The following is a 26720-nucleotide window of genomic DNA, read 5'->3' on the forward strand; positions in this document are numbered from 1 at the left end:
CATACCATAGTGTCACAATGCTTTGCATTATGGCCGCAGCAAATTTAGCATGGCATAAAATAGCCTGTCAAACTGGATATTCAAGTCAGTTGGGCCATGCCGCAACTTGGAGCCAAACCCTTATCTCATTGTTATGGTGCATTAGTCTTATTCATAAAAAACTGACATTTAGGTGTCAGCAGCATCACCTCCGGAATGCCTAAAAGTGGCTAAGCTACACTGGGAAAAGTAATCCACCACTTTTCAGAGAATGGGCAAGTGTGAAGTTAGCATTAGTTTTCAAAACTCAAGCACAATAAATCAAATAAAACTGATCATCTTAAATCATATAAAATACTGTCTACCCACAGGGTGGGCAACATTATTCCCACTAACAATAAACTGGGACAGGTTGGGTAGGCAGAAAGCTTACAGTTTTTCTGCCATAGACATGTCTGCAAGGGCTGTGTGTGCCATACTCATGAGATAGTATCTAAAGCAGCAGGGTTGAGGGGGGTGCAGCTCCAAATCTTAAATTCTACAAATTGTGATAAATTTCCCTAATTTTGTTGCACTTCTGGACATTTATTGCTAAATTCAGCAAGAGTACAATAAGTATTGGGGTTCCTGCATTTACACACACATGAACTTTATTGGCATCCCAGTCTTAGTCCATAGGATTCAATATTGAGTTGGCCCACCCTTTGCAGTTATAACAGCTTCTACTCTTCTTGGAAGGCTGTCCACAAGGTTAAAGAGTGTGTCTATGGGAATGCTTGGCCATTCTTCCAGAAGCATATTTGTAAGCTCAGGCATAGAGGTTGGATGAGAAGGTCTGGCTCGCAGTCTACACTCTAATTCATCCCAAAGATGTTCTATTGGGTTGTGGTCAAGCCAGTCAAGTTCCTCCACCCTAAACTCCCTCATCCATGTCTTTATGGACCTTGCTTTTTGCAGTAGTGCGCAGTCATGTTGTAACAGGAAATGGCCATCCCCAAACTGTTCCCACAAAGTTGGAAGCATGAAATTATCCAAAAAGTATTGGTATGCTGACGCCTTAAGAGTTCCCTTCACTGGAACTAAAGGGCCAAGCACAACCACTGAAAAACAACCCCACTCCATAGCCCCCCTCCACCAAATGGTTTGGACCAATGAACAAAGCAAGGTCCATAAAGACATGGATGAGCGAGTTTGGGGTGGAGGAACTTGACTGGCCTGCAGAGAGTCCTTACCTCAACCCTATAGAACACCTTTGGAATGAATTTGAGCGGAGACTGCAAACCAGGCCTTCTAATCCAACATTAGCCTTTCGGATTTGAGGAAGAGGGTTCTCCCTTGAAATGCGTCAGCTAAGCCATCACGGACGCCATCTGGTCTCCTTGCACTATTGGAGCCTTCCAATGGTCCCGGAGGAGATTTGTCTTCATTTTGCTTTGATATGTGTTCATACATCATGTGTTTGTGAGTATTATGTGTCACTTTTTATCCTTTAATAAATGCAGATAATGGAATTGCACTAGGTTGGTGCGCCCTTCTCTTGTTTTTCGTCCAATATCAGTGCCTGACCCGGTCGTCAGGGCTCGGTCGCAAGTGTGACCTTTGCGATCCTGGAAGTTCACCCACTGGTGTCAGTCGTTTTTATTTTTTGGTATTTTAATTGTATTATTTTTTATCATTCTATTTTATTTATTTTTTACAATGTCACTAACTATGTCTCTGTCCATTCAGAAAAGGAAAGAGCTGGTAAATTACATATTTACCAACCCCTTCCTGGTTCTCTATTATGACACATCCCCTGCAGCAGCCGGCAGGAGAGGGGAGGGAGCACAGTGGGAGGGGGGGGGCAGCACAGTGGGGGGGGGGGGGACCAGGGGAACACACAGGGACCCAGAGACAGCAGAACACAAGTGAACTGGATAGGAGGAGTCCTGGGGGCAGCATACAGAGGAACCAATTTCCTTTTTTTCCCTCCTGCAGCTACAGGAGGAAAAAGCAGGACAGTGATTTCTCTACATGCTGCCCCCGCCGCCCCTCCTATCCAGGTGTACAGGGGAGCCACACAGGCCCCTGGAGCATGGGGCCTGGTTGCAATTGCAACCCCTGTAGTTACGCCCCTGCTGAGATGCCATTAAAGTTTATGTGTGTGTAAACACCTTTGTCATGCCCTAAAGTTACATGGCCTATGAACAATTAATACATGAAATGATTGGTTAAACCCATAAAGGCTTTTTTCACCACTACTCTACCATATTTCAAACTAACAAATGCATTATTATAAAGATTGGGTGGTGTTTAGCGTAATGTAAAATTATTTATACTTAAATAGTACATTTTGTAATGGAGGTCTGTACATCAGACCACAAAGATGGACAACTAAGGAGGAAAGAGGGCTTTGGTCCCAAAAAAGGGGAACCTCATTCCAAATGAGGAATTGTTGAGAGCTATAAAAATGAATATCATACTACCATGCTCATGGAATCGACAAGTGTTAAAAGCTTTATATTCCATTATATACTGTATCTCAAGGGGCATGATTATGGGGGGGGTACTTAGCCATAACAATGACACGTGATGGCATAAATCCTAGCTCAAGTTTTTTTTTTGGGGGGGGGGGGGGGTTTGGTTTGGGCAGAGTAGGGAAGAGATAACATTTCTGCCAGGTTTTTTTCTGTCTGTAAACCCTTTGGGGAGATATTGATTCCTTTCTGTCCCTGTGACACCAGTACAAGACATGGCAGGTGTGGGAATCACCAATACAGGAATGCCTGGACAGCAATAAGAACATTGTCAGAGGTCCCAACCCTTTACTGTTTTAGTATAGGTTTTTGTCTATGTCCCCATTGCAGAGATTTCCCTTTAGCCTCCTGTGTTGGGACTTTAGTTTGGAAAACACTCTAATAATATAAGTTGCTAGATTTCCAACCTTCACATAAATACAACATTTGTATCCTGGTTGCATTTCAGATGTCTTGTAGTTTGGTATCTTATTTCTGTGTTCAGCCTATTGTATTTTTAGATCACTATACAAACTTTTAGCAAGCCGTGGGTATAGTTACACCTTTGTTTATACATTCCATAGTATGTACTGTATACAGAACATATTTAAAAATCATAAGTCACAGTATACCTTGCTGTCCATTGATTTTAAAGGAGTGTGTTTTTAGATATGATTATGCAACATTCACGCGACACTTCTTTGCAAGCCATTGCATAATGCTTTTTGCTTTTTGTGGGCAAGGCTTCCCTGGATTGAGGGCTTTGGCTGCACTGTAAAATATATAAATACAATCCAAAGTCCACTGTCCATTACTTCCTCTAAAGACCGAGTGAGGACAAGGACTGCAATACAATCCTTATATAAAAGGTAAGAAATAAGATGGGAAATAAGGCATTTAGTTTGTATGGTGTTAAAATCATTATGGGAAGTTTATCTGAGGTGCACAAGTCTAGGGCAGAGAATCTGAAAGTTGCCGAGCGTTTAAATAAGTACAGTTATTAACTGGCTAATGAAAAAAAAAAAGAAAATTATTATTTTTTATTTTTTATATGTATAATTGATTGTCTTGGGGGATTTGTATGAGGTAGTTTTTTGTAATGTTTGTTGGTTATGTTTTTCAATTGATTGAAAAAAAGTCTCAAATAAAGACTATAGAAAAAAATAATTGGCTAATTTTTTTTTATAAATTTGCATGCCAAGGTATATGTAGTGTAAGGGATTGTGTAAAATACAAACTGAATACTTTGCACCTCTCTATCTCATGTCTGAACAGTTATAAACATTTCAACAGCAGCAGCGGAAATAGCTACTCTAGGTATCTATTAATTAGAAACTAATTCTAACGCTTGAACACAATTTTGTAACTTTGACATGTGTTGGTAATACAGTTCATACTTAGTGTATTCAGGGGAATTATATCTTGTTTTTTCAAGATAAATTGGACTTTCATTTGGCGGTAAATGATAACGGACATCTCCTGATTTTTTTTATTTTTTTATTATTTTATTATCAAAGCTAAACTGCCACAAAATAGTAAAAATAAATAAATAAAATATATTTAGATGTATATTTCTTGCTATTACCATAAACTACTGCCAAAAAACAAACCATAATAAATTTTCCTGTGCCTTATAATCACAGTGATACCACAAATGTGTATAATATTTATTCTTTGTACCTGTAGTGGGGCCCAGAAACAATAATGCGCATTTCGCTTTTTTCTTATCCTACCAAAAACACAATGACACTGACACAATCTGACATGGATGCTAAATTTAAAAACAAAAAGTTCATTCCTACCTAAAATACACCGACCCTGACCTTTTTACTCTGAACATGTGCTTTGACCCTTACCTTGACCATAACCCTAACCCTGACCTTCAGAAGATGAAACACTGATATTTTTTCTTTTTTTTTTTTATATTTTATTTTTCGCACACACTTCTTTGTTTAAATTTTTCTCCTCTAGCAAGGAGAAAAAGATACATTGTATCTTTTTCTCAATTCAGGAGTAGACAAAATCGCAAGGGCGGGCTGTACAGTGACAGATCACAGCGATCAGGTGATCAAGAATCGGGCCTCCCGGTTTTTGCCTGGGAGCATACTGGCTCCCCCTCTTCTCTGTGTGCCATCATAGGAAGCCTCTTTGCTGGAAAATAAGTAATTTTCTAGCAAAAAAATACTTATTTAAACTTGTAAACAAAAAAGTGCCAGAAAAGGCTTGGTCTTCAAGTCGTTGAAAGCTGTCTGGTATGTGTCCTTCCAAATGCAATCTTGAGAAAGCACTTAACCACTTCAACACTGAGCCAATTCTGACACTTCTCATATATACTGTATGCAAAAATCTAAATTATTATTATTATTATCTTTTTTTTATTAAAAATTACCACCAAACATTATATATTTTTTTAAACAGAGACCCTAGAGAATGAAATGGTGGGTGTTTCAATTTTTTATGTGGCACAGTATTTGATCAGCCATTTTTCAAACACAATTTTTGTGGAAAAAATACACTTTTGTGAATTTTAATGCACAAAAACACAATATAATACCCAATTATTAGGTAACATATAAAAGATGATCAAGTTTTGATATATATTTTTTTTGTATGTTTGAATCTGTCCCATGTGGGTGCCAGAAACATTTGCCAATAGCAGGATTGGCTCTTACAAACTCTTTTCTATATAAAAGATAATGTTATGCCGAGTAAATAGATACCTAACATATCACACTTTAAAATTGTGCACGCTCGTGGAACAGCGCCAAACTACAATACATAAAAATCTCAATAGGCAACCCTTTTAAGCCTTTACAGGTTACCAGTTACACAGGAGTTCTGGTGCTAGAATTATTGCTCTCGCTATAACATTTTCAGCGATGTGTCACATGTGTGATGCGAACACCGCTTACATATGCGTGCACGACCTATATATGTGTTCACCTTTGTGAAATTAAACTAATGTTTTATTTTATTATTTATTTTATTTAATTACATTTTTTAAATCTCTTTTATTGTTATCAGAAGGGATGAACAAAATTCCTTGTGATAGCAAGGGCCATGACAGTTTCTCTTTATGGAGAGATCTGGGGTCTGATTGACCCCTGATCTCCCCTTTGCCCTCCGAAGCATCTAATCAATCCAAGATCGTTTTGATCAGACACTTATTCAAGCTGGTAACGGCTTGTTTACAGGAGACAATAACTGGAAGTGACTAAATCTTCATTGCTTCCGGTATCTGACGTCACACGGTGGGAGGAACAACATCAGTTCAAACAACTGTGTCCTAGGAACTGGATGGCACCAGTCACATCCTTATTGGGCTCCCCAATCGCACTCGTAAAGGCGGCGATGTGAGGGGGATGGGACCCCCTTCTCCCGCCTTTAAAAGGAATCCAGCAGCTTATTAGCAGTGACGATTGAGACATCACCCTTCCACGCAATCCAGTGATGTAAGTGGTAGTTTCTTGTCTTTGTTTATCTAAATAAATACACTTTCATGTTAATTTTAGATTAAAAATACAGCTGATGTATTCCCTGGTAAAAATGTGGCCTAGTAAAAATGACTAACCCCTCCCCCCCCCCCCCCACACGCCCCTGCCAGGGAGGTTAATACAACTAGGGTGATGTCAGAAGCTCTTATCAAGAGAGCTTAACTATGCCTGCCCTTTACTGTGAAATCCACGATCTATAGAAGCCATACTACGTCTTCCATTTAATAAAGATGATCTGTAAATGGGATACAGGCAGATAATTGATAGTTCTGCCCCTTCCATTCACATATTCTGTATATTAATAGTAGCTGTAGTATGGCTTCTAAAGAATGATAGATCAGGCAGGAAATAGTCAAGCATTCTGACAGTCCACTATTAACTCCTGATAGAAAAAAATCTAGAGAGACTTGGTTAAGATTTAAAGACAATTATTAATTAGGTGGAATTAAGTTTTTGTTGTTGTAAGTAAAGCACTACCCCCATTGTATGGAGAGACAGCCAGGCACACATCAACAGTTCATTCACTCTGGCTCAGTGATCAGTCTAGGGGGTGTAGGGTGATATGGGATACTCCAGATTTATTGAATATTTTCAGGAGGCCACTTCACTTTGTTAAGCCTCCATGAACAGTTTATATGCAGGAACAAGTACAAATGGTGCACTGAGTCCTCTTTAGAAGCAATCCCAGTCAGAACTATCACTGGCTCTTCCACCCAATGAAAACAGCACACAGTCACTAGGACCCTGAGCTCAGGTCAGTACACACAATGTCACAGGATCACTGGATGATCCAGTATCACGAATTCCTCTTTCCAGTATCCACCAGACACTCTTCAGTAAAAGTGAAGTAAATATTTACAATGCCTCTACGACAGCCACACCCCTTCCAACATCAACCAGGAACTCTTCAGTGAGCTCTCAAGACCAGGTCCTTAGGCGAGGACCCTTGATTAGCTCCAAAAAATGGATCTTAGAGACAGCCCCCCCCCAGCAATGACAGAGCTGGGACTGTGATGAACATGCAGCATCTCCTGCGTTCTGCCCAGAGGAGCAGAGCCCCTCAGGCTGGGGACTCCTTCTGCAGGATTAGACCCAGGACTAGGACAGGGCTGCTCCAGGCCTCTGACTATTTATGTGCTCTTTAGCCACCTACTGGACACACCTCTCTAAGGATTGGCTGAGAGCCCATAAATATTCTGACATAAAAAAATCAGACTTTCCAGCCCATTATGATTCTAGAATCCCCTAGAATACAGGGGAAACAATCAAACCTGTAGCCTGTGAAACACAGACCAGGCCAAAGCATTCAACAATTGTTCCACTGATTACAGAGGAGCCAAAAAGGAAAAAATGTACCTACAGTAACATCCTAGCAACCTAATTAAGAAGGTGCTACATAAACATGAGCATTTTTTTAAATAAATATTTTTCAAAAAAATTGTATTTAGTGTGTACTATTACATGTTGGGAATGTACTACAGTAAAACCGAAAGATCGCTTATGTGATATTATATATGATATTAGTAAAAAATAATCTCACTATTGTTTCTGAATAGTTTGTCCAGTATGATAATGGTGAGGTTTCCTCATTGAGAATGGAAGGAAAAGAAAGGATAAGGGCTCTTTCACACGGGCGTTCCGTATGTCCGCTTTTCATCCCATCCGTTTGCGGATGAAAAACGGACATAATGTATCTCTATGTAAATACGGATGCCATCGGATGATCATCCTCTGACATCTGTTTTTTGTCAGTTCAGTTCAGTTCAGTTTTTTTGAACGGAGGAGAACCTTATTTTTTCTTCCTTTCAAAAAACGGAACTGAAGCAAAAACGGATGTCAGTGGTGTCATCCGCAGACATCCGTATTTACATAGACATGCATTATGTCAGTTTTTCATCCGCAAACGGATGGGATGAAAAACGGACATACGGACCGGATGACACAAGTGTCATCCGTGTCCGTTACAAAAAAAAAAAAAAAGGACCTGATCGGGCAAAAAAAAAGGAACGCCCTTGTGAAAGAGCCCTAAGATTGTTTAAAAAAAAGAGGGGATGATACATTATTGCAATTGGCAAACGAGAAGTATATTGGATATTTACAATCTCTACTAGGATACCACTTGATTTTATCCATAATTAAACAATTACATCCTTTTATTAACCAAATATTTTGTTGAAGTGCTGCGCATATAAATAATTATAAGTGCTGAAAAACCAATATAATTATATAAAATTGTGTAATCCGTTGCTATTATTGTGAAAATAAACTTCAATATTGTAAATGGTGTATAATCAATACGATGTGAACCATAAATGTGCAATAAAGCTGATATAACAAATACCTCAATGAACTTAATTAAAAAATCAATCAGAGTTATAAATATAAAAACAAATAATAAATAAATAATAAAACCAAATATCTAGTGCTGAATTCAATTAAATAAATGTGACATCAGCCCTAAATAAACAGGTACATCCGCAATAGTGATTAAAACATTGTTGCAAATACTGTGTTTTTTCTAACATGAAACACTGTTGTATGTGAAAGTTCACAGTTTTGTATAGAGTCTGTGGTGGTGATAATATTCAATCACCCTTGTTTGGTTAATACTCCAGTTAGTGATCCCCAATTGTTATTAAACGGATATGCGGTTATAGATGTTCCTTCCTTTAGTGTCTCCCCCTAAGGGTATGTGCTTACCTCAAAGCGTAAATTGGTGCGCTTGGATTTATCTGATGCTCTCCTGGAATACCACCATTCACTCCTAGATGGTAATCGCCCAGATAGATGTATTTCCACTAGATCGTTCTAGTGCCCAGCCGTCCATGTGGGGGACAAAATAAAGAAGATCCATAGTGCAATAACGTAAATGAAGGAATGTTTTATTAAAAGATTAAAATCCACTCACATGATACTGGTGCTAAAGCGCATCAGTCTGTACAGACAATTACCCCTAGGGCTAGGCAATTGTCGGTGAAAAGAGCGACACATTTTATCCATGCAGCAAAGGCAGCAGATTTGAACTAAGTGTTCGTGTCTTCTTGGATAATTGTCTGTACAGACTGGTGCGCTTTAGCACCAGTATCATGTGAGTGGATTTTAATCTTTTAATAAAACATTCCTTCATTTACGTTATTGTACTATGGATCTTCTTTATTTTGTTCCCCACATGGATGGCTGAGCACTAGAACCATCCATCGGAAATACATCTATCTGGGCGATTACCATCTAGGAGTGAATGGTGGTATTCCAGGAGAGCATCAGGTAAGTCCAAGTGCACCAATTTACCCTTTAACCACTTAGCGACCGCCCACCACAGTTTTAGTGCGGCAGGCAGCCGCTCCTGGGCAGACTGACATAGTACTATGTTGCTCGCTCAGGAGACTCTAGGGGGCGAGTGCGCGCTGCCGGCGGCGCGCTCCCGCCCCCGCTTGTCAGCCGGGGAGCCAGTGCGTGTGACCGGTGGCTCCGATGGCCGCAGGCCTCTCGCAATCTCCCACAGCTGAGAGAGAAGGACAGACGGCTGATGTAAACACAGCGGTCTGTAATTCTCCCTGAAGTGATCACAGAGGCTATGTGATCCTGCTATATAGGATCGTATGTCTCTGTGATTACTTCACAAGCTACGCCCCCTGACAGTTAGAATCACACCCCTAGGGACACATTTAACCCCTTGATCACCCATACTGTTAACCCCTTCCCTGCCAGTTTCATTTTTACAGTAACAGGGCATATTTTTTTACAGTAACAGAGCATATAGAGAGCAGCGGGAGCTGTGACACCTCCCTCTCCGCACTGCAAGCGGAGACGGAGGTGTCATCTGCCGGCTGAGCAGCACGGATCTGCCTACGGAGTCGGACCGTGTGAAAGAGCCCTTAAAGTCACGCAGTCCTGAATCGCAAAATAGGGCCTAGTCATTGAGCAGCCAAATCCTCCGGGGCTAACGTGGTTAAGGTAAGCACATACCCTTAGGGGGAGACACTAAAGGAAGGAACATCCGTTTAATAACAATTGGGGATCGAATATTATCACCACCGCAGACTCTATACAAAACTGTGAACTTTCACATTGCAACGGTGTTTCTTATTAGAAAAAACACAGTATTTGCAACAATGTCTTAATCACTATAGTAAATGTACCTGTTTATTTAGGGCTCATGGCACATTTATTTCATTGCATTCAGCACTTGATATTTGGTTTTATTATTTATTTATTATTTGTTTTTATATTTATAACTCTGATTGATTTTTTAATTAAGTTCATTGAGGTGTTTGTTATATCAGCTTTATTGCACATTTATGGTTCACGTCGTATTGATTATACACCATTTACAATATTGAAGTTTATTTTCACAATAATAGCAACGGATTACACAATTTTATATAATTATATTGGTTTTTCAGCACTTATAATTATTTATGTGCTCAGCACTTCAACAAAATAATTGATTATTAGCACCCACCTAAAGAGAAGTGATCAGTGTCTGCAGCATTCAAAAATCATAATTTTATAGCTGCTCAAGGTATTTGCTCATATTATCCTTTTATTAACCACTTGCCGACCGCCCACCGCACTTTTACTGTGGCAGGCTGACTCGGCTGCGCAAAATGACTAAGGGCTACATCAGTCGCGCCAGTTGTGCTAGGGGCGAGTGCGCGCTGCCGCCAGCATGCTCCCGCCAGCATGCTCCCGCCCCCACTAGGCAGCAGAGATGCCGATCCACGTGACTGGTGGCCGCGATTGCCGCCGTGGACCCGCTGAGAGAGAAGGATGGTCAGCTTTTGTAAACACTGCTGACCGTTCTCTCTAAAATGATCACAAAAAGCCTGTGATCCTTCTATATAGAATCACAGGTCTCTGTGGTCATTTCACAAGCCCATCCCCCATACAGTTAGAAAACACTCCCCTAGGCTCACACTTAACCCTTTGATCATCACTGTGCTAACCCCTTCCCTGCCAATGTCATTACAGTAACAATGCATATTTTTAGCACTGATTACTGTAGTAATGTCACTGGTCCCCCCAAAAGTGTCAAAAATGTCAGTTAGGGGTACGATCTGTCTACCGCAATCCCCGATCTGTCCCGCTAAAAATCGCAGATCGCCGCCATTTCTAGTAACTAAAATAAAATAAATAGAAATTACATAAATCTTTCCCTTAGTTTGTAGACATGATAAATTTTGCGCAAACCAATCAAAATACGCTTATTTATTTATTTTTTTTTACCAAAAATATGTAGCAGAATACAAATTGGCCTAAAAGAATGAAAATTTTTGATTTTTAAATTTTTTTTTTTTTTGAAAGGTTATATAGCAGAACGTGAAAAAAATATATATTTTTTTTGTTTTGTTTTTTTCAGAATTGTCGCATTTTTTTTGTTTATAGCGCAAAAAATAAAAATCGCAGAGGTGATCAAATACCACCAAAAGAAAGCTCTATTTGTGGGGAAAAAAGGACATCAATTTTATTTTGGTACAGGGTTGCATGACTGCGCTATTTTCCGATAAAATAACGCAGTGCCAAATCGCAAAAAAAATGGCCTGTTCATTAAGGGTGCAAATCCTTCTGGTCCAGAACTGGTTAATAAAAAAGGTTTAAGAGACTTTCATGCTTTTTGGTTTTGCACAGCTGCAGAATGAAATAGGAGATATACAATAGAACAATAATAAAAACATCTTTGAGTAAACCAAATGGTGAATTAGTGATGTGCTTTTCACTATCTTTTGTGTTATTTTCCTCACTGTGATTTTAGGTGTCAAACTTCCACTTTATTTTAACCACCTAATTGTGTATGCAGTGTGTGATTCTCTTTGGGTCTGTGGTATGTGATTCTTGCGGTGCCTTTATTGTCTCGTTTTGGTGTTTCTTGTAGTCTTGTTGTTGTTTTTTCCTTTTTAGCTGATTTGTTGTTATCTATATGTTAAAGTTTTCGTTTTTTATGATGCAATAAAATGAGTTTAAGTTCTGACAATCTTAGAGGAGATAGATTTATATATAGTTGTCAAGATTATGATCTTCATATTAATAACAGCTGGTTGAATTTTTTCTTCTGGATGAAGTAAGGTTATGCATTTCCAGTGGAGATTCAGATTTGGTAATCACTATTGAGTGCAAAATGCATTTGAGATCTTTTTCTGCCGGTATGTTCTCTGTTTTGTATCTGATTCTGGTTTATGCCATCATTCGTTATTTGGATGTACAGTGGCTAGCTGTGATTGGTATTGTCTGATTCTACTGCTTTGTTTTCAATGAAGCTGGTTAGGTGAAACACATCAGTTAGAGCTGAGGAGACAACATTATGCATGTCAGATTCCGTAGAAGGTTGGCCTACTGGCACAGAGTAAGATAAAGTTCAGCCAATGATTCATGCTAGCAGTCGTTTGGCTTTACTCTGGTACTTCTGGATGTGAGTTGTATGCTTTTCTGTTTTTATTGTTACATAATTTACTATTGCAGGTTTTTTTTATTTCCCCTAGTTCACCAGATACTTTGGAACATTGGGAAATAGCAATCTTTGGGATGTTGAAGGTCTTCTTGGATTTCCAATAGGGGGGGGGGGGGGGGCGATTGAATATTTTTTTTTTTACTTATTAGCCCTAAATATTTGGTCTGAGAAGGGGGGGTCCCAACACATTGATTAGAAGCATTGCAATGATATGGCTTACAGGATTTATTTTGAACTTATCATAACACAGAATTTGGATCACTGGAGTGCACAGAATGGAATGTTGATCTTAATTTTGTTTAATTTATAGAGTGTGGCCAATGTGTATTTATTTGCACTGTTTTCATTTGGTATCTAAAGGGCCAAGCATTTTTTAAGTTTTTTGATTGAGTAGGGAAGGGTTAGAACCCTTGTAAGTTTTTTATGACTGTCAGTGTACAATTGGGAAGAATAGATCTTTCTATTTGCCTTGGTGACCATTGAAGTGATTAAAATTTTAAAAAGTTACAGTAGTTGCCAACCCAAAAGGTGAGGGTAACTGTTCCAATGTAGACATCTGTACTGGTTAGAGCTATTTTATATAAAAATGGTTCCCATTTTGGAGAGATTCCCTCTCTCTTCCTGTTGTGTCTATATGGCAGGAAGTGAAGGGAAATAACCCCAATGGGCAAAGAATGGGTTTTAACCTTTACCTCCTCTATCCAAAATTAATAAAAAGGTTTGGTTTTAGATATACTTTAAAACAGACCAAGCACAATGAGATTCACCAAGATAAAGCCCAATTGTGTACTTATAAAGAATTGAGATGAATGCCATGTCAGAGACAGAAGGATTTGGAGAACGATTTCAGAATCTTCCAAGCCGTGGAAATTTTTTTTCTCTCAAATGTGGACACAATAAAATGGAAGTGTTGCACGGCTTAGAGCACATCCACAATAACACACTGAATCATGCACTGATTTACAATTTCAAGCATTAAGCACCGAAGAAGGGTTCAAACCCCCAAAACATGTCGGTAATGTTACATACTGTACACACATTTTCAAAAAAACTGAAGATTTATAACTTTTTGACATTTTACAGACCTTTCTTTATAACACTTCTCACCCATGCTATCGTTCCTGAAGGGAATTAAAACTCTAGAGTCCCTCCATAAGTAGGGTAGCCTCTGTGAACCCTCTCCTACAAAGTCCAGCAGTAGCTGACAAATTGACAACAACAAAGTTATAGATGGGGATTTACTCCCAAAGCATATTAGTGATGACAGGTGCAAAGGAAGTGTCATGTCTTTGTCATCCATTCCTTGGACTTTTCTCCCAGCATATCATTTGTTATTGGTCAAGCAGGAGAGCCAAGGAAACCATCCTCTACTAAAACTGTTACAAAGTTCATCTCCCCAGATTCTTTGAATCTTCTCCACTTGGCTTAATTTATATACAGTTCACAGTTTCTCTTTTTCATTTTTTCTCCAGGTTTTGCTGCAGACATGTATTTAACCGATCCAGTTACAATTGTCCTCTCTGTTGTCACTTGTGTTGTCCTGGCAATTTTTTTGTTCAGTGAGAAGAAAAAAAATCATCCAAATTATCCTCCAGGACCACCACGTTTGCCTATTATTGGAAATATGCACATTATAAATATGAATAAACCTTATAAAACATTTCACAAGGTAAGATCTTGGACTTGTAAATGCTCGGCTTAAGTGTATGTAAATAGCGTAAATAGCGTTCTGCTTACCAATATTTTTTTAATAAAGAATGCATTATTATTATGGAATAAAGTATACTGGAATGGTCAGGCTACTGCTGGGAAATCTCACTCCTGGAGTCTCTGAGAATTCTAAGAAAAGGAAAGTTGACAGGTCATCAGTCATTGGCAGAATTATCACTATAGTAGGGACTGAATTGATGAGCTCTGCATGGTGCTCCTTATCTTTCCATTTATCCCTATGACCCAGCCAGCATCCCTGCTGTAGACATTTCCTGGCTGATAAATCTCCAACCCAAAGGTAACTACATAGTTCCAGTGCTAACATTTTATGCCAGAGGCAGTGATGGGACCAGTAAAATGTCTCCTCCCTTCTTCGCTCTCAGGAAGTAACCACTGAACTGAACTGTTCATTTAAGGTGTATTGAAAACCATTTTAAGGGAGCGCTGCTCCCCTGACTACCAGTGGAAGCATTTGTATTGTCCACTATTATATAAAGGGGTGTTATCATGGGGGGTGTTACCTATTCACCAATGTACAGTATCTCACAAAAGTGAGTACACCCCTCACATTTTTGTAAATATTTTATTATACCTTTTCATGTGACAACACTGAAGAAATTACACTTTGCTACAATGTAAAGTCGTGAGCGTACAGCTTGTATAACAGTGTAAATTTGCTGTCCCCTCAAAATAACTCAACACACAGCCATTAATGTCTAAACCGCTGGCAACAAAAATGAGTACACTCCTAAGTGAAAATGTTCAAATTGGGCCCAATCAGCCATTTTCCCTACCCGGTGTCTTGTGGCTCATTAGTGTTACAAGGTCTCAGGTGTGAATGGGGAACAGGTGTGTTAAATTTGGTGTTATCACTCTCACTCTCTCATACTGGTCACTGGAAGGTCAACGTGGCACCTCTTTGCAAAAAACTTCCTGAGGATCTGAAAAAAAGAATTGTTGCTCTACGTAAAGATCTAGGCTATAAGAAGATTGCCAAGACCCTGACGCTGAGCATGTGCTCAGCATCATATCCAGAGGTTGTCTTTGGGAAATAGATGTGCTGCCAGCATTGCTGCAGAGTTTAAAGGGGTGGGGGGTCAGCCTGTCAGTGTTCAGACCATACACTGCACACTGCATCAAATTGGTCTGCATGGCTGTTGTCCCAGAAGGAAGCCTCTTCTAAAGATGATGCACAAGAAAGCCCACAAACAGTTTGCAGTAGACAAGCAAAGGACATTAATTACTAGAACCATGCCCTGTGGTCTGATAAGACTGGTGTAGCACCCTACAGGTAGGTGCTAGGTAAATGTATAGTGGGCCTTGTCTGCCTAACAGCAGGGCCATGATTTATTTTTGGTAGGGTATCATGGCTTGCAGGTGTGTCTGCTGAGGGGGGAGTCTCCCCACTGGCTTTGTGAGAGGCTTCTCATAGGGCAGTGGAGGAAACCCATTGAGGGAACCATGAATGTCAACATGTTATGTGACATACTGAAGCATATCACAATCCCCTCCCTTTGGAGACTGGGCCACATGTCAGTATTCCAACATGATAACGACCCCAAACACACCTCCAAAATGACCACTGCCTTGCTAAAGAAGCTGAGGGTAAAGGTGATGGACTGGCCAAGCGTGTCTCCAGACCTTAACCCTATTGAGCATCTGTGGGGCATCATCAAACAGAAGGTGGAGGAGCGAAAGGTCTCTAACATCCACCAGCTCCGTGATGTAGTCACAAAGGACTGGAAGAGGACTCCAGTGGCAACATGTGAAGCTCTGGGGAACTGCATGTCCAAGAGGGTTAAGGCAGTGCTGGAAAAAAATGGTGGTCACACAAAATATTGACACTTTGGGCCCAATTTGGACATTTTCACTTAGGGTGTACTCACTTTTGTTGCCAGCGGTTTATACATTAATGGCTGTGTGTTGAGTTATTTTGAGTTGACAGCAAATTTACACTGTTATACAAGCTGTACACTCACTACTTTACATTGTAGCAAAGTGTCATTTCTTCAGTGTTGTCACTTAAAAGGACATAATAAAATATTTACAAAAATGTGAGGGGTGTACTCACTTTTGTGCAATACTGTACATAAGGTATTATTAGGGGGGTCTGTCCACTGACTGCTTAGCAATGTAAAAGGGATGAAAATAGAAAGGTTTCTTAGCCCATCACAGAAGACAAGGCAAAAGGAAATAAAAATAGGTAGCAATATAGGTAGCAGACCACCAGCAGAAAAGAGGCCTGTTAAAACAGTTAAAATGTCAGGTGCTTCGCTGATTTTACTGAAGATGTAATGTCATCATTTTGCCATGCATACCCATGATTTCTAGTTTCGTCCCTTGCACTGGTGCTTCTGATTTCAAAAACATTGCAGCAATACAGCCATCTTACTCAGATGTTTACTATTGATACAGTTAAAAAAAAAAAAAGAAACTGGCTAGGGTTAAGCTTTAAATACTTTACTTTTTAGTGAGGAAGCTCTTTGTGGCAATATACACTATACAGTTATTTTTAATGATATATCCATTTTTTTTCAGCTTGCTGAGAAATATGGCTCAGTGTACAGCCTACAGATAGGCCCTCAGAAGATGGTTGTTCTGTGTGGCTATGAGACAGTGAAAGACGCTCTAGTCAACCACGCTGAGGAGTTTTCTGGAAGACCACATGTGCCAGTTTTTATGGATATAACTAAAGAACATGGTATATATATACATTATTTAATCTGATTATTATTATTATATTGTTATTATTATACAGGATGTATTTAGCGCCAACAGTTTGCATAGCGCTTTACAAGGTTAGGGCAAACAGTACAGTTACAATACAATTCAATACAGGAAGAATCAGAGGGCCCTGCTTGTTAGAGCTTACAATCTAAACCAGATCACTTTTATGACCAGTTTAACATACAGAAAACTATAGCACATAGTGTGTGCGCAAGGGGTGAAATCCTTCAGTTTACAACCCGTTAATCACAAGCTTCTCGTCAATAAGGTTGGTGACAGGTAAACCGCGATCTTTCTTTGCTGACCCCCAGAACCTGGACAGGAGGGGCGATGGGGGTGGAATTTAGTGAAACCAATCTGAATTTTCCTCCTGCAGCAGCTGAAAGTAGGCTTCTCCTCCTCTCCCTCTCGCCCGTATTCAGCTCCCACAGGAGGGTAATGCAGGAGATTGGTACCAATATATGCCACCCCACCACCCTCTTGTCCCTGTTCCTCTTTTTTCTGCTGCCTGGGTCCCCTTGTTTGCTCCCCTGGTCCTCCTTGTCCCCATTTCAGGATGGAATGCGGAGAAGAGATCAGTAAATATGTAATTTACCAGCCACCTCCTTTTCTGAATGAACACATTGAGTGATCAGTACTAATCACTCACTGTGTTCATTCATAACAGAAGCTTAGTAAACCATGTTCACTATGATTCAGTTTGTGAATGAACAGGAAGCTGCTCAGCACAGGACTATTCCTATTCATTCACTGCCCAGTGCAACTGAGGCTGCAGAGAAAGGGACCGGGGAATATCTGTCCTCAATCCCTTTCTATATCTCAAAAGTGAGACATCATAAAAAAATTGTAGGAAAAAAAAATATTGTAAAAAAATAATAAAAAATAAAATTGTAAAAAATAATAAAAAAAAGGTATTTTTATTTGAAAATTAACAAAAGTAAAAAACTACTGCCACCAATTTCTGCCCTACTGACAGCATCCACTGCTCTATTGGCTCTGCCCTCTGCCCTAATGACACCTATTGACTGACACCATCCATTGTCCTACTGACACTATCCACTGCTCTACTTGCACCGTCCATGTTTTTATACATTTTAAAATGTTTATTTACAATTATTTATAAAAGTGTCTGTATATATATATATACATACACACTCACACATGCTTATGTGTTGGAGCTTTGAGGTGTACACCCTAATGCAATAGGCTGCGCACGTCATGCTATAGCACATACACACTGGTCATGTTTTTAGGATGAGTCGACAAGCTTATTGATCAAAAAGACCCCCTGCTTTTATTGTTCAGTAAAAAGTGTCTGAATGAACCACAGCTGCTTATTTGACTTATGAAAATCAATTGATGTAAGCAATCAACACAGCAGTGGCTTCAGAATGCATGAAATCCCACTTAACATGAGAATAACTCTGTAAACAATGCTGTATTATAATGTCAGGGCTCCAAATTTCAAGTCCTGAGCTACTAGCCAGGCCTTAAGGGTTACTCGCCACCAGTTGCCCCACCCAACATCTACCCTGCCCTGCCCCTAATTCCTCCCCTAAACACACCCTCATAAATGATCTTATAAAATTACACTGTTAAATGTTTTTGCATTAATGCAGAAATTACAAAAATAAATATTAATAACGTTTTCAGTGCCCATCAATGCAGCCTCATCAGTGCCCATCAATGCAGCCTATCAGTGACCATCAGTGCAGCATCATCAATAAAGCTTATCAGTGCAGCCTCAACAGTGCCCATCAGTGAAACCTCAACAGTGTCCATAAGTGCAGCCTGATCAGTGCCCATCAATGCTGCCTCCCCTGTGCCCATCAATGCCACCTCTCCTGTGCCCATCAATGCAGTCTCACCCATGCCCATCAATGCAGTTTCACCCGTGCCCATCAATGCAGCCTCACCCATGCCCATCAATGCAGCCTCACCCATGCATGTGAATGCAAGCTCACCCGTGCATATCAATGCAACCTCACCCATGCACATCAATGCAACTTCAAGTGCAGTTTCATCCATGCCCGTCAATGCTGCTTCACCTGTGCACATCAATGCAGCTTTACCTGAGCCTGTTAATGCAGCTACACCTGTGCCCATCAATGCAGCTTTATCTGTGCCCGACAATGCAGCTTTACCTGAGCCTGTTAACGCAGCTTCACCTGTGCCCATCAATGCAGCTTTATCTGTGCCCATCAATGCAGCTTCACCTGTGCCCAACAATGCAGCTTTACCTGAGCCTGTTAATGCAGCTTCACCTGTGCCCATCAATGCAGCTTTACCTGAGCCTGTTAACGCAGCTTCACCTGTGCCCATCAATGCAGCTTTATCTGTGCCCGACAATGCAGCTTCACCTGTGCCCATCAATGCAGCTTTACCTGTGCCTCTCAATGCACTGACCAGTGCAGGGGAAGAGAGAGAGAGGAAGAAGAAAGCTGGCCGGATAATGACAGAGCGTGGGTCATCCCGCTGTAACAGCTTTAATTGTAATTGCCGGGCGCTCGCCGACACACAAAGTCCCGCCTCCTAGCCCGGCTCATTTGATAGACTGCACACGTCCTTCTTGACCAGGTGTTCTGTCTATCAAAGAAGCTAGGATGGCTTTCCTCTTCCTCTCCTCTCTTCCTTTGAGCGGCTCCCGGAGCAGCCCCACACTCACCTTAAATAATTTTCCACTCGCAAAATGCGAGCAGGCGAGAGGAAAATTTGAGGGCTGATAACATAATATGTCTCAAAAAGAATAGCTATCATGGACTTCAAACATCTGCAAGGTTTAAAATTTCTGCTACTTAAAGTACAAAAATACATAATTTATTCAATTTTTGACAAGTTTTTTTTCACAATAAAAACAGTGACCACCATGCCTCCTTGGAAATATAACACAGTGGGGTTGATTTACTAAAACTGAAGAGTGCAACTGTACATGGTAGCCAATCCACTTGTTCAAAAAAACCTGGAAGCTGAATTGTTTCAATGCAGAGCTGCACCAGATTCTGCATACTCCAGTATTAGTAAATCAACTCTAATGTTTAAATAAATGAAAGTGTTTGTTACCCTTATAAAAAAAAAAGGATCCTGGTCCTTTAAAGCATGTTATACAGCACAGTGCTTGTGCTGCATCATTTGGTCCCCTGTATCACTTGAAATGCCTGGCTGATACTGCCAGTTTCTGACATCCCCCCCCCTGTAAACTGGCCACGGTTTATCATAGCTGCTAAGCCCTGACACTGTGGTCAGTTTATGTGCCTCCCTAATCCACAGCTTTCCTGTCCTCCTACCCCCCTCCCTTCCTGTCAGCTCCTGCCTGTGAGCCGCCAGTGGCGGAACCAGAGGGCTAGCTGGGGTGGCATTTGCCACCCCAGACAAAGTCCTCGCCACCCCTGTTGCCACCCCGCTCGCTCGCGCTGCGCTCCCCGCCCAGCTGCAGCTAGCTATTCTCGAGAGGAGATGGATGACTCAGATGAGGAGACTGACTGTGAATCAGAGGCAGAGCGGGCAGCGCGGTGAGCAGCAGCAGCAGCTGGCGCCGCCGTGAGCCGTTGCACAGCTAACCAATCAAGCGTGCCTGCACACCTGATTGGTTCGCTGTGCCGCTACTCACGACGTGATTGGTTGGCCAGCCTGTGTGTGTGTGTGAGAACTAGCTGCGGGGGTGGGCCGGGCCGGCATATCACGTGGTGGGTGGACACTGACTGGACCGTGGATTTCTTCTTCACCGTGACCTCGAGTCTTGTCTTCTACCAGCAGCTGCAGTACCACCTAAGCCTGACCTCCTGCTGCTGTAATCGTTCATTAGGTAAGTCTCTCTGGTGGTCTCAGGTCTCTGGATTCTGGAATGGATGTACTAGTCTTCTTCTAATTAATAATATAGCTCATGATGGATGGGCCAATGTGAAATGATAAAGTCACTGAGTGTCACTGTCAGATCAAATGTCAGAGTGAGAAATGACTGCCAGTCATTTCTCACTCTGACATGTGATATATCTGACACTCAGTGACTTTATCATTTCACATTGGCCCATCCATCATGAGCTATAGTATTAATTAGAAGACTATCATCCATTCCAGAGACCACCTGACCAGTGACCACCAGTCATTGACTGGTGGTCAGGTGGTCTCTGGAATGAATGATAGTCTTCTAATTAATACTATAGCTCATGATGGATGGGCCAATGTGAAATGATAAAGTCACTGAGTGTCAGATATATCACATGTCAGAGTGAGAAATGACTGGTGGTGGCACTGGAATGGATGAACTCTTCTAATTAATACTATAGCTCATGATTTGCCAATTTGAAATTATAAAGTCAGATATATCAAATGTCAGAGTGAGAAATGTGTATTTGCAGACTGACTGAGGAGCTTCTTCTGTTTGAATGAAAGTTCATGCAGACTTGATAGCAAAGCCTACTAGCCTAGAAGAAAATCAAGCGTTGACCTGATCCTGCCATAGCTGCACACTTCTGCTTAACATAAGTCAAAAGGAGATTTTACTTTTGAAGGCCTATTTTTAAAGTGACACTAAACTCTGTGTAAAAAAAAAGATTACATTCTATTCAAGGGTGTTTTCAGAAAAAGTACATTTTCTCTGCCCCCTCCAAATCTCCAGGCTCCATTTTTTTTCTTTTTGCTGCAATCTAACTTCCTGTGGGTTGCAATGTTCATTCTCCATCATGGCCCCATATTGTATGCAGGAACATAGCCACAGTCTCTCCTGCTTGCTCCCAAGATGGACAATGGACGATGACATCTGTAGTGAATGTAGAGCAGTGCACAAGACTGCAACTAATGCGTCCTGCTTGTTCCAAACAAATGGAAGTGGGGGGGGGGGGTCTGTTGTAATCTGAGAGAGGTGGCAAAAAAACCCACAGTAAAACCAATTTCATGAAAAAATAGAATAAACGGCCATTAAGAAGTGGATATGATTGATATTTTTGGAGAATAAAGATCCCCTCCCTACACAGCCTCTGTAACATTTAAAATAGGTGTGGCACCCAGCCGTGCCTTTTATTAATAGAGGTCTGTGAATGAAACTACAAGTGCCATTTCCACCACGATAGATGGACTTGTAGTTCCAATGGACTGTGAGTGTGCTGATCAGCAACGTGCTCATATTCCATTCCCACTTCCAACAGCTCTGAAGCTGAAAGCCCGTACAGAAGTACGAGCACAGAGCTGTAGGCAGTGTCTGCAAAAGCCCCCAAAATAATACCTTGCCACCCCTTTGCCACCCCTGTTTTAAAAGTCTAGCTCCGCCACTGTGAGCCGCCCCTCCAATCCCCTTCTAGCACCGTTCTGAGCAGTATAAAAACTACTGCTCACAATCATTGCCAGCCCCTCTGGTAGGATAACATACAGTATGTATCCCGTTTTTTAAAATTCTTCTTCTAAATACCTTATTTCTTCTCACCGATCAGCGGTCACGTGACCACCCATCGGTCTCTTTCTCTTATGTATGTACTACAGATGGAGATCAAGTGAGCACCCGGCAGATGTCAGGGGGGAGATCCCTCTATAGTACATACATTGGAGAAAGAGAGTGACTGATCGGTGAAAAGAAATAAGGTTTTTTTTAAGAATTTAAAAAAAAACGGCATACACTATACACTACATGTTATCCTAGCAGAGGGGCTGGCAGTGATTGTGAGCACTGCCTTAACAACCCCTTTAAGTGACCAGCCTTCATTAGTACACATAGGACTGTAATGTATATGTTTTTTGGATAGCTCATATGTCCAAAAGGACTGATATACATTACAGTCCTATGTGTACTTATGAATGGTGGTCATGTAATGTACAATATTTATACATTGTGTTTTATTTGTAAAGAGGCATGTCATTCCACTTTACAATCAAGATCCACCCAGATGCCTGAACCGGCAGCTGGCCCAGCCTCTCAGCTGCGGCACTTGGAGGTAGGAGCAGCTGCTCCTTCAACTCCCTAGCCCTGTGTTCCAGTGAGCACTAGTGATGTCGCGAACCTAAAATTCGCCGTTCGCGAACGGCGAACGTGAACATCGGCAAATGTTCGCGAACCGGCGAACCGGGCGAACCGCCATAGACTTCAATAGGCAGGCGAATTTTAAAACACACAGGGACTCTTTCTGGCCACAATAGTGATGGAAAAGTTGTTTCAAGGGGACTAACACCTGGACTGTGGCATGCCAGAGAGGGATCACGCAAAAAAAAGTTCTTAAAAATTATAATTTTTTGATAGAGAGCCAATTATTGGAAAAATTAAAAAAAAATAAAAATAAAAAATTTCTTTGGATTTAGCATCTGGGGGGTCTAAAAAGTGTATCTGTCAAGTTTCAGCTCTGTAGCATGTCCAGAACCCCTAAAAAACAGCATTTTTCTTATATTTTCAGGAATACGGCTTCTCTGCGGCTGGCTTTTTCTCTTGCAGGCATTTAGCGGGCATTTTTTTAGGCAGGCATGTCATTTTTTGTATTTAGTGTCTGGGGGGTCTAAAAAGTGTACCTGTCAAGTTTCAGCTCTGTAGCATGTCCAGAACCCCTAAAAAACAGCATTTTTCTTATATTTTCAGGAATACGGCTTCTCTGCGGCTGGCTTTTTCTCTTGCAGGCATTTAGCGGGCATTTTTTTAGGCAGGCATGTCATTTTTTGTATTTAGTGTCTGGGGGGTCTAAAAAGTGTACCTGTCAAGTTTCAGCTCTGTAGCATGTCCAGAACCCCTAAAAAACAGCATTTTTCTTATATTTTCAGGAATATGGCTTCTCTGCGGCTGGCTTTTTTTCTTGCAGGCATTTAGCGGGCATTTTTTTAGGCAGGCATGTCATTTTTTGTATTTAGTGTCTGGGGGGTCTAAAAAGTGTACCTGTCAAGTTTCAGCTCTGTAGCATGTCCAGAACCCCTAAAAAACAGCATTTTTCTTATATTTTCAGGAATACGGCTTCTCTGCGGCTGGCTTTTTCTCTTGCAGGCATATATATCAGTGGTGGGTGGGCAGTGGCACAGTACACTCTCTGTGGACCTGACAGCAGTCACTGGCACCCAGGCAACTGCAATTTAAAAAATATATATATATTTTTTTACTTTGCAAGCTGCTGTGCCACCTTATATATCAGTGGTGGGTGGGCAGTGGCACAGTACACTCTCTGTGGACCTGACAGCAGTCACTGGCACCCAGGCAACTGCAATTTAAAAAAAAATATATTTTTTTTTACTTTGCAAGCTGCTGTGCCACCTTATATATCAGTGGTGGGTGGGCAGTGACACAGTACACTCTCTGTGGACCTGACAGCAGTCACTGGCACCCAGGCAACTGCAATTTAAAAAAAATATATATTTTTTTTTACTTTGCAAGCTGCTGTGCCACCTTATAAATCAGTGGTGGGTGGGCACACAGTGGCACTGCAGTGGGAACAGTACACTCTGTGGACCTGACAGTCACTGGCAGCCCAGGCAACTGCAATAATAAAAAATATTTTTTTTTTTCAATTTATTGCAACAAGATGCTGTGCCACCGTATATATATCAGTGGTGGGCAGTGCACTGCAGTGGGTACAGTGCACTCTGTGGACCTGACACAGCACTCACTGCAATTATGACAGAGGAAAAAAAAAATATTTTTTAAAATGCCAGGTACTGTGCCTGTGCCACCCGAAATGAGTGTGGTGTGCACACAGTACAGTCTGTGGTAGGTCTGTGGCCTCTCACACACAGCGGGCAGGCAACTGCAGTGTACAATATATATATATATAGGAAAAACTCTATTACCAGTTACCAACCCTTAAAAGGGCTTTTGGGGACGCTAAATATATATATATATGTATATATATAAATAAAAAAAAAAACCTCAATTACCAGCCCTTAACCACTTAAGCCCCGGAGGATTTGGCTGCTAAACGACCAGAGGGCATTTTGCGATTCGGCACTGCGTGACTTTAACGGACAATTGCGCGGTCGTGCGACGCTGTACCGAAACGAATTTGGCGTCCTTTTTTTCCCACAAACAGAGCTTTCTTTTGGTGGTATTTGATCACCTGTGCGATTTTTTGATCACGCGCTATAAACAAAAAAAGAGCGTAAATTTTGCAAAAATAGCAATATTTTTCCCTTTTTTTTATATGAAATTCCCCCAAAAAAAAATGTAAAAATCAAAATTTTTTAATATTTTCGGCCAATTTGTTTTATGCTACCTATGTTTGGTAAAAAAAATCGCAAAAAGCGTATTTTGATTGGTTTGCACAAAAGTTATTGCATTTACTAACAAAGGGAAAGATTTTTGTCATTTTTGTTGTTTTTTTTTTTAACGCGTAATGGCGGCGATCTGCGATTTTTTTTGCGGTACTGCGACATTGCGGCGGACAGATCGGACCCTTGACTGACATTTTTGACACTTTTGGGGTTACCAGTGACATTTCTACAGTAATCAGTGCTATACATATGCACTGTTACTGTAAAAATGCACTGGTAGTGAAGGGGTTAACTTTATTTGAGAGGGAGGGGCTGTGTGTGTCCCTAGGGGCGTGATTCTAACTGTGATTGGCTGTGGCTTCAACTGTATGCAGAGTGATCAATGGATCTACATAGTAGATCCATGTGATCAGCTCTCATACAGAGAGGAGAATGACAGGCAGCTTGTTTACACAAGCTGCCTGACTATCTCCCTCTCCCCCGCCGATCGCAGAGTGGCCGGCGGCGATCGGGTCCGCCGGTCACGCGCGCGGGGGGGTCCGTGACCACGCGGGAGCGGGAGCGCGCCTCCGGCGGCGCGCGCTCGCTCCCTAAACCCTCACAGGCGAGCGACGTAGACCTACGTCACTTTGCCTGTGAGGGGCTGACTGCCCACGTAGATAGTCGTGCGGCGGTCGGCAAGTGGTTAAAAGGGCTTTTGGGGACACTAGATAGATAGATATATATATATAAGAAGAAACAACTCAATTACCAGCCCTTAAAAGGGCTTTTGGGGACGCTATATATATATATATATATATATATATATATAAAAAATACACAAATACCAGCCCTTAGAAGGGCTTTTTGGGGTGCTGTCCTTACAGCAGTAGTGGACCAAGAACACTGCAAGACCAGGAACACTGACTAACTGTCCCTAGCTTAACAGCAGCAGCAGCAGCAGCAGCAGCTCTCTCCCTACTCTCACTACACACACTGCTTCAGAATGATCTAAGATGGATGCTGCCCTTGCTTATTTATAGGAGGTGGGAGGCTGTGGGAGGGAGGTATGCTGATTGGCTGGAAATGTGTCTGCTGACTGTGAGGTTCAGGGTCAAAGTTTGCCTCAATGATGTATTATGGGGGGCGGACCGAACATCGCATATGTTCGCCCGCAGCGGCGAACGCGAACATGCGAAGTTCGCCGGGAACTGTTCGCCGGCGAACAGTTCTATACATCTCTAGTGAGCACTGGAGTGGCAGAGCAGAGAGCCAGTGACAGACAGTCACAGCTCTCTGCTCAGAGCAGAGGCAGCAGATTGATGTTGCAACCACTTGGGTGAGTATAGGGTTTGTTTTTTTTCTTTTTTAAATACCCCATACACTCTTTTATTGATTCATTTTTGTACTTTAAGTAAAGGAATATTTTTATACCTTGCAGGTGTTTGGAATGCATACCAGCCCTTTTTTTTTAAATACTATGTTATATGTGTTCAGGGTGTTCAGTACTGCAACAATTAATAATGTATGATCACCACAAATTGTTAATAAAGATTTCTTTAAATTTTATTGTAGTGGATTATACATAACTTGAACTAAACTAAATTGTTTGGTGATCGGTTTAAAGTTTTTTTTTTTTTTAAATTGCTGTAATGCAGACAGGATTCTTGAACAGTAGTAAATGTGTGCACATTTTTTTCTGTCCTTTTCCTGTATAGTACTGCA

General features: G+C 41.1%; 1 protein-coding gene across 1 annotated transcript in view; it reads left to right on the forward strand.

Annotated features, from left to right (window-relative positions):
- The first annotated feature begins 3216 nt into the window (after positions 1-3216).
- LOC309549024 (cytochrome P450 2K1-like) overlaps positions 3217-26720 on the forward strand; it is a 47758-nt gene continuing 24254 nt past the window's right edge. The window contains exons 1-3 of the mRNA XM_082248966.1: positions 3217-3343; positions 13886-14082; positions 16662-16824. Coding sequence (XP_082105092.1) covers positions 13900-14082; positions 16662-16824 — 346 coding nt within the window. The 5' untranslated portion in view covers positions 3217-3343; positions 13886-13899. The remainder of the gene's footprint in view (positions 3344-13885; positions 14083-16661; positions 16825-26720) is intronic.

This window comes from Pelophylax lessonae (genome assembly GCF_965119305.1).
Source record: "Pelophylax lessonae genome assembly, chromosome: 3".
NCBI classification, from domain to species: Eukaryota; Metazoa; Chordata; class Amphibia; order Anura; family Ranidae; genus Pelophylax; species Pelophylax lessonae.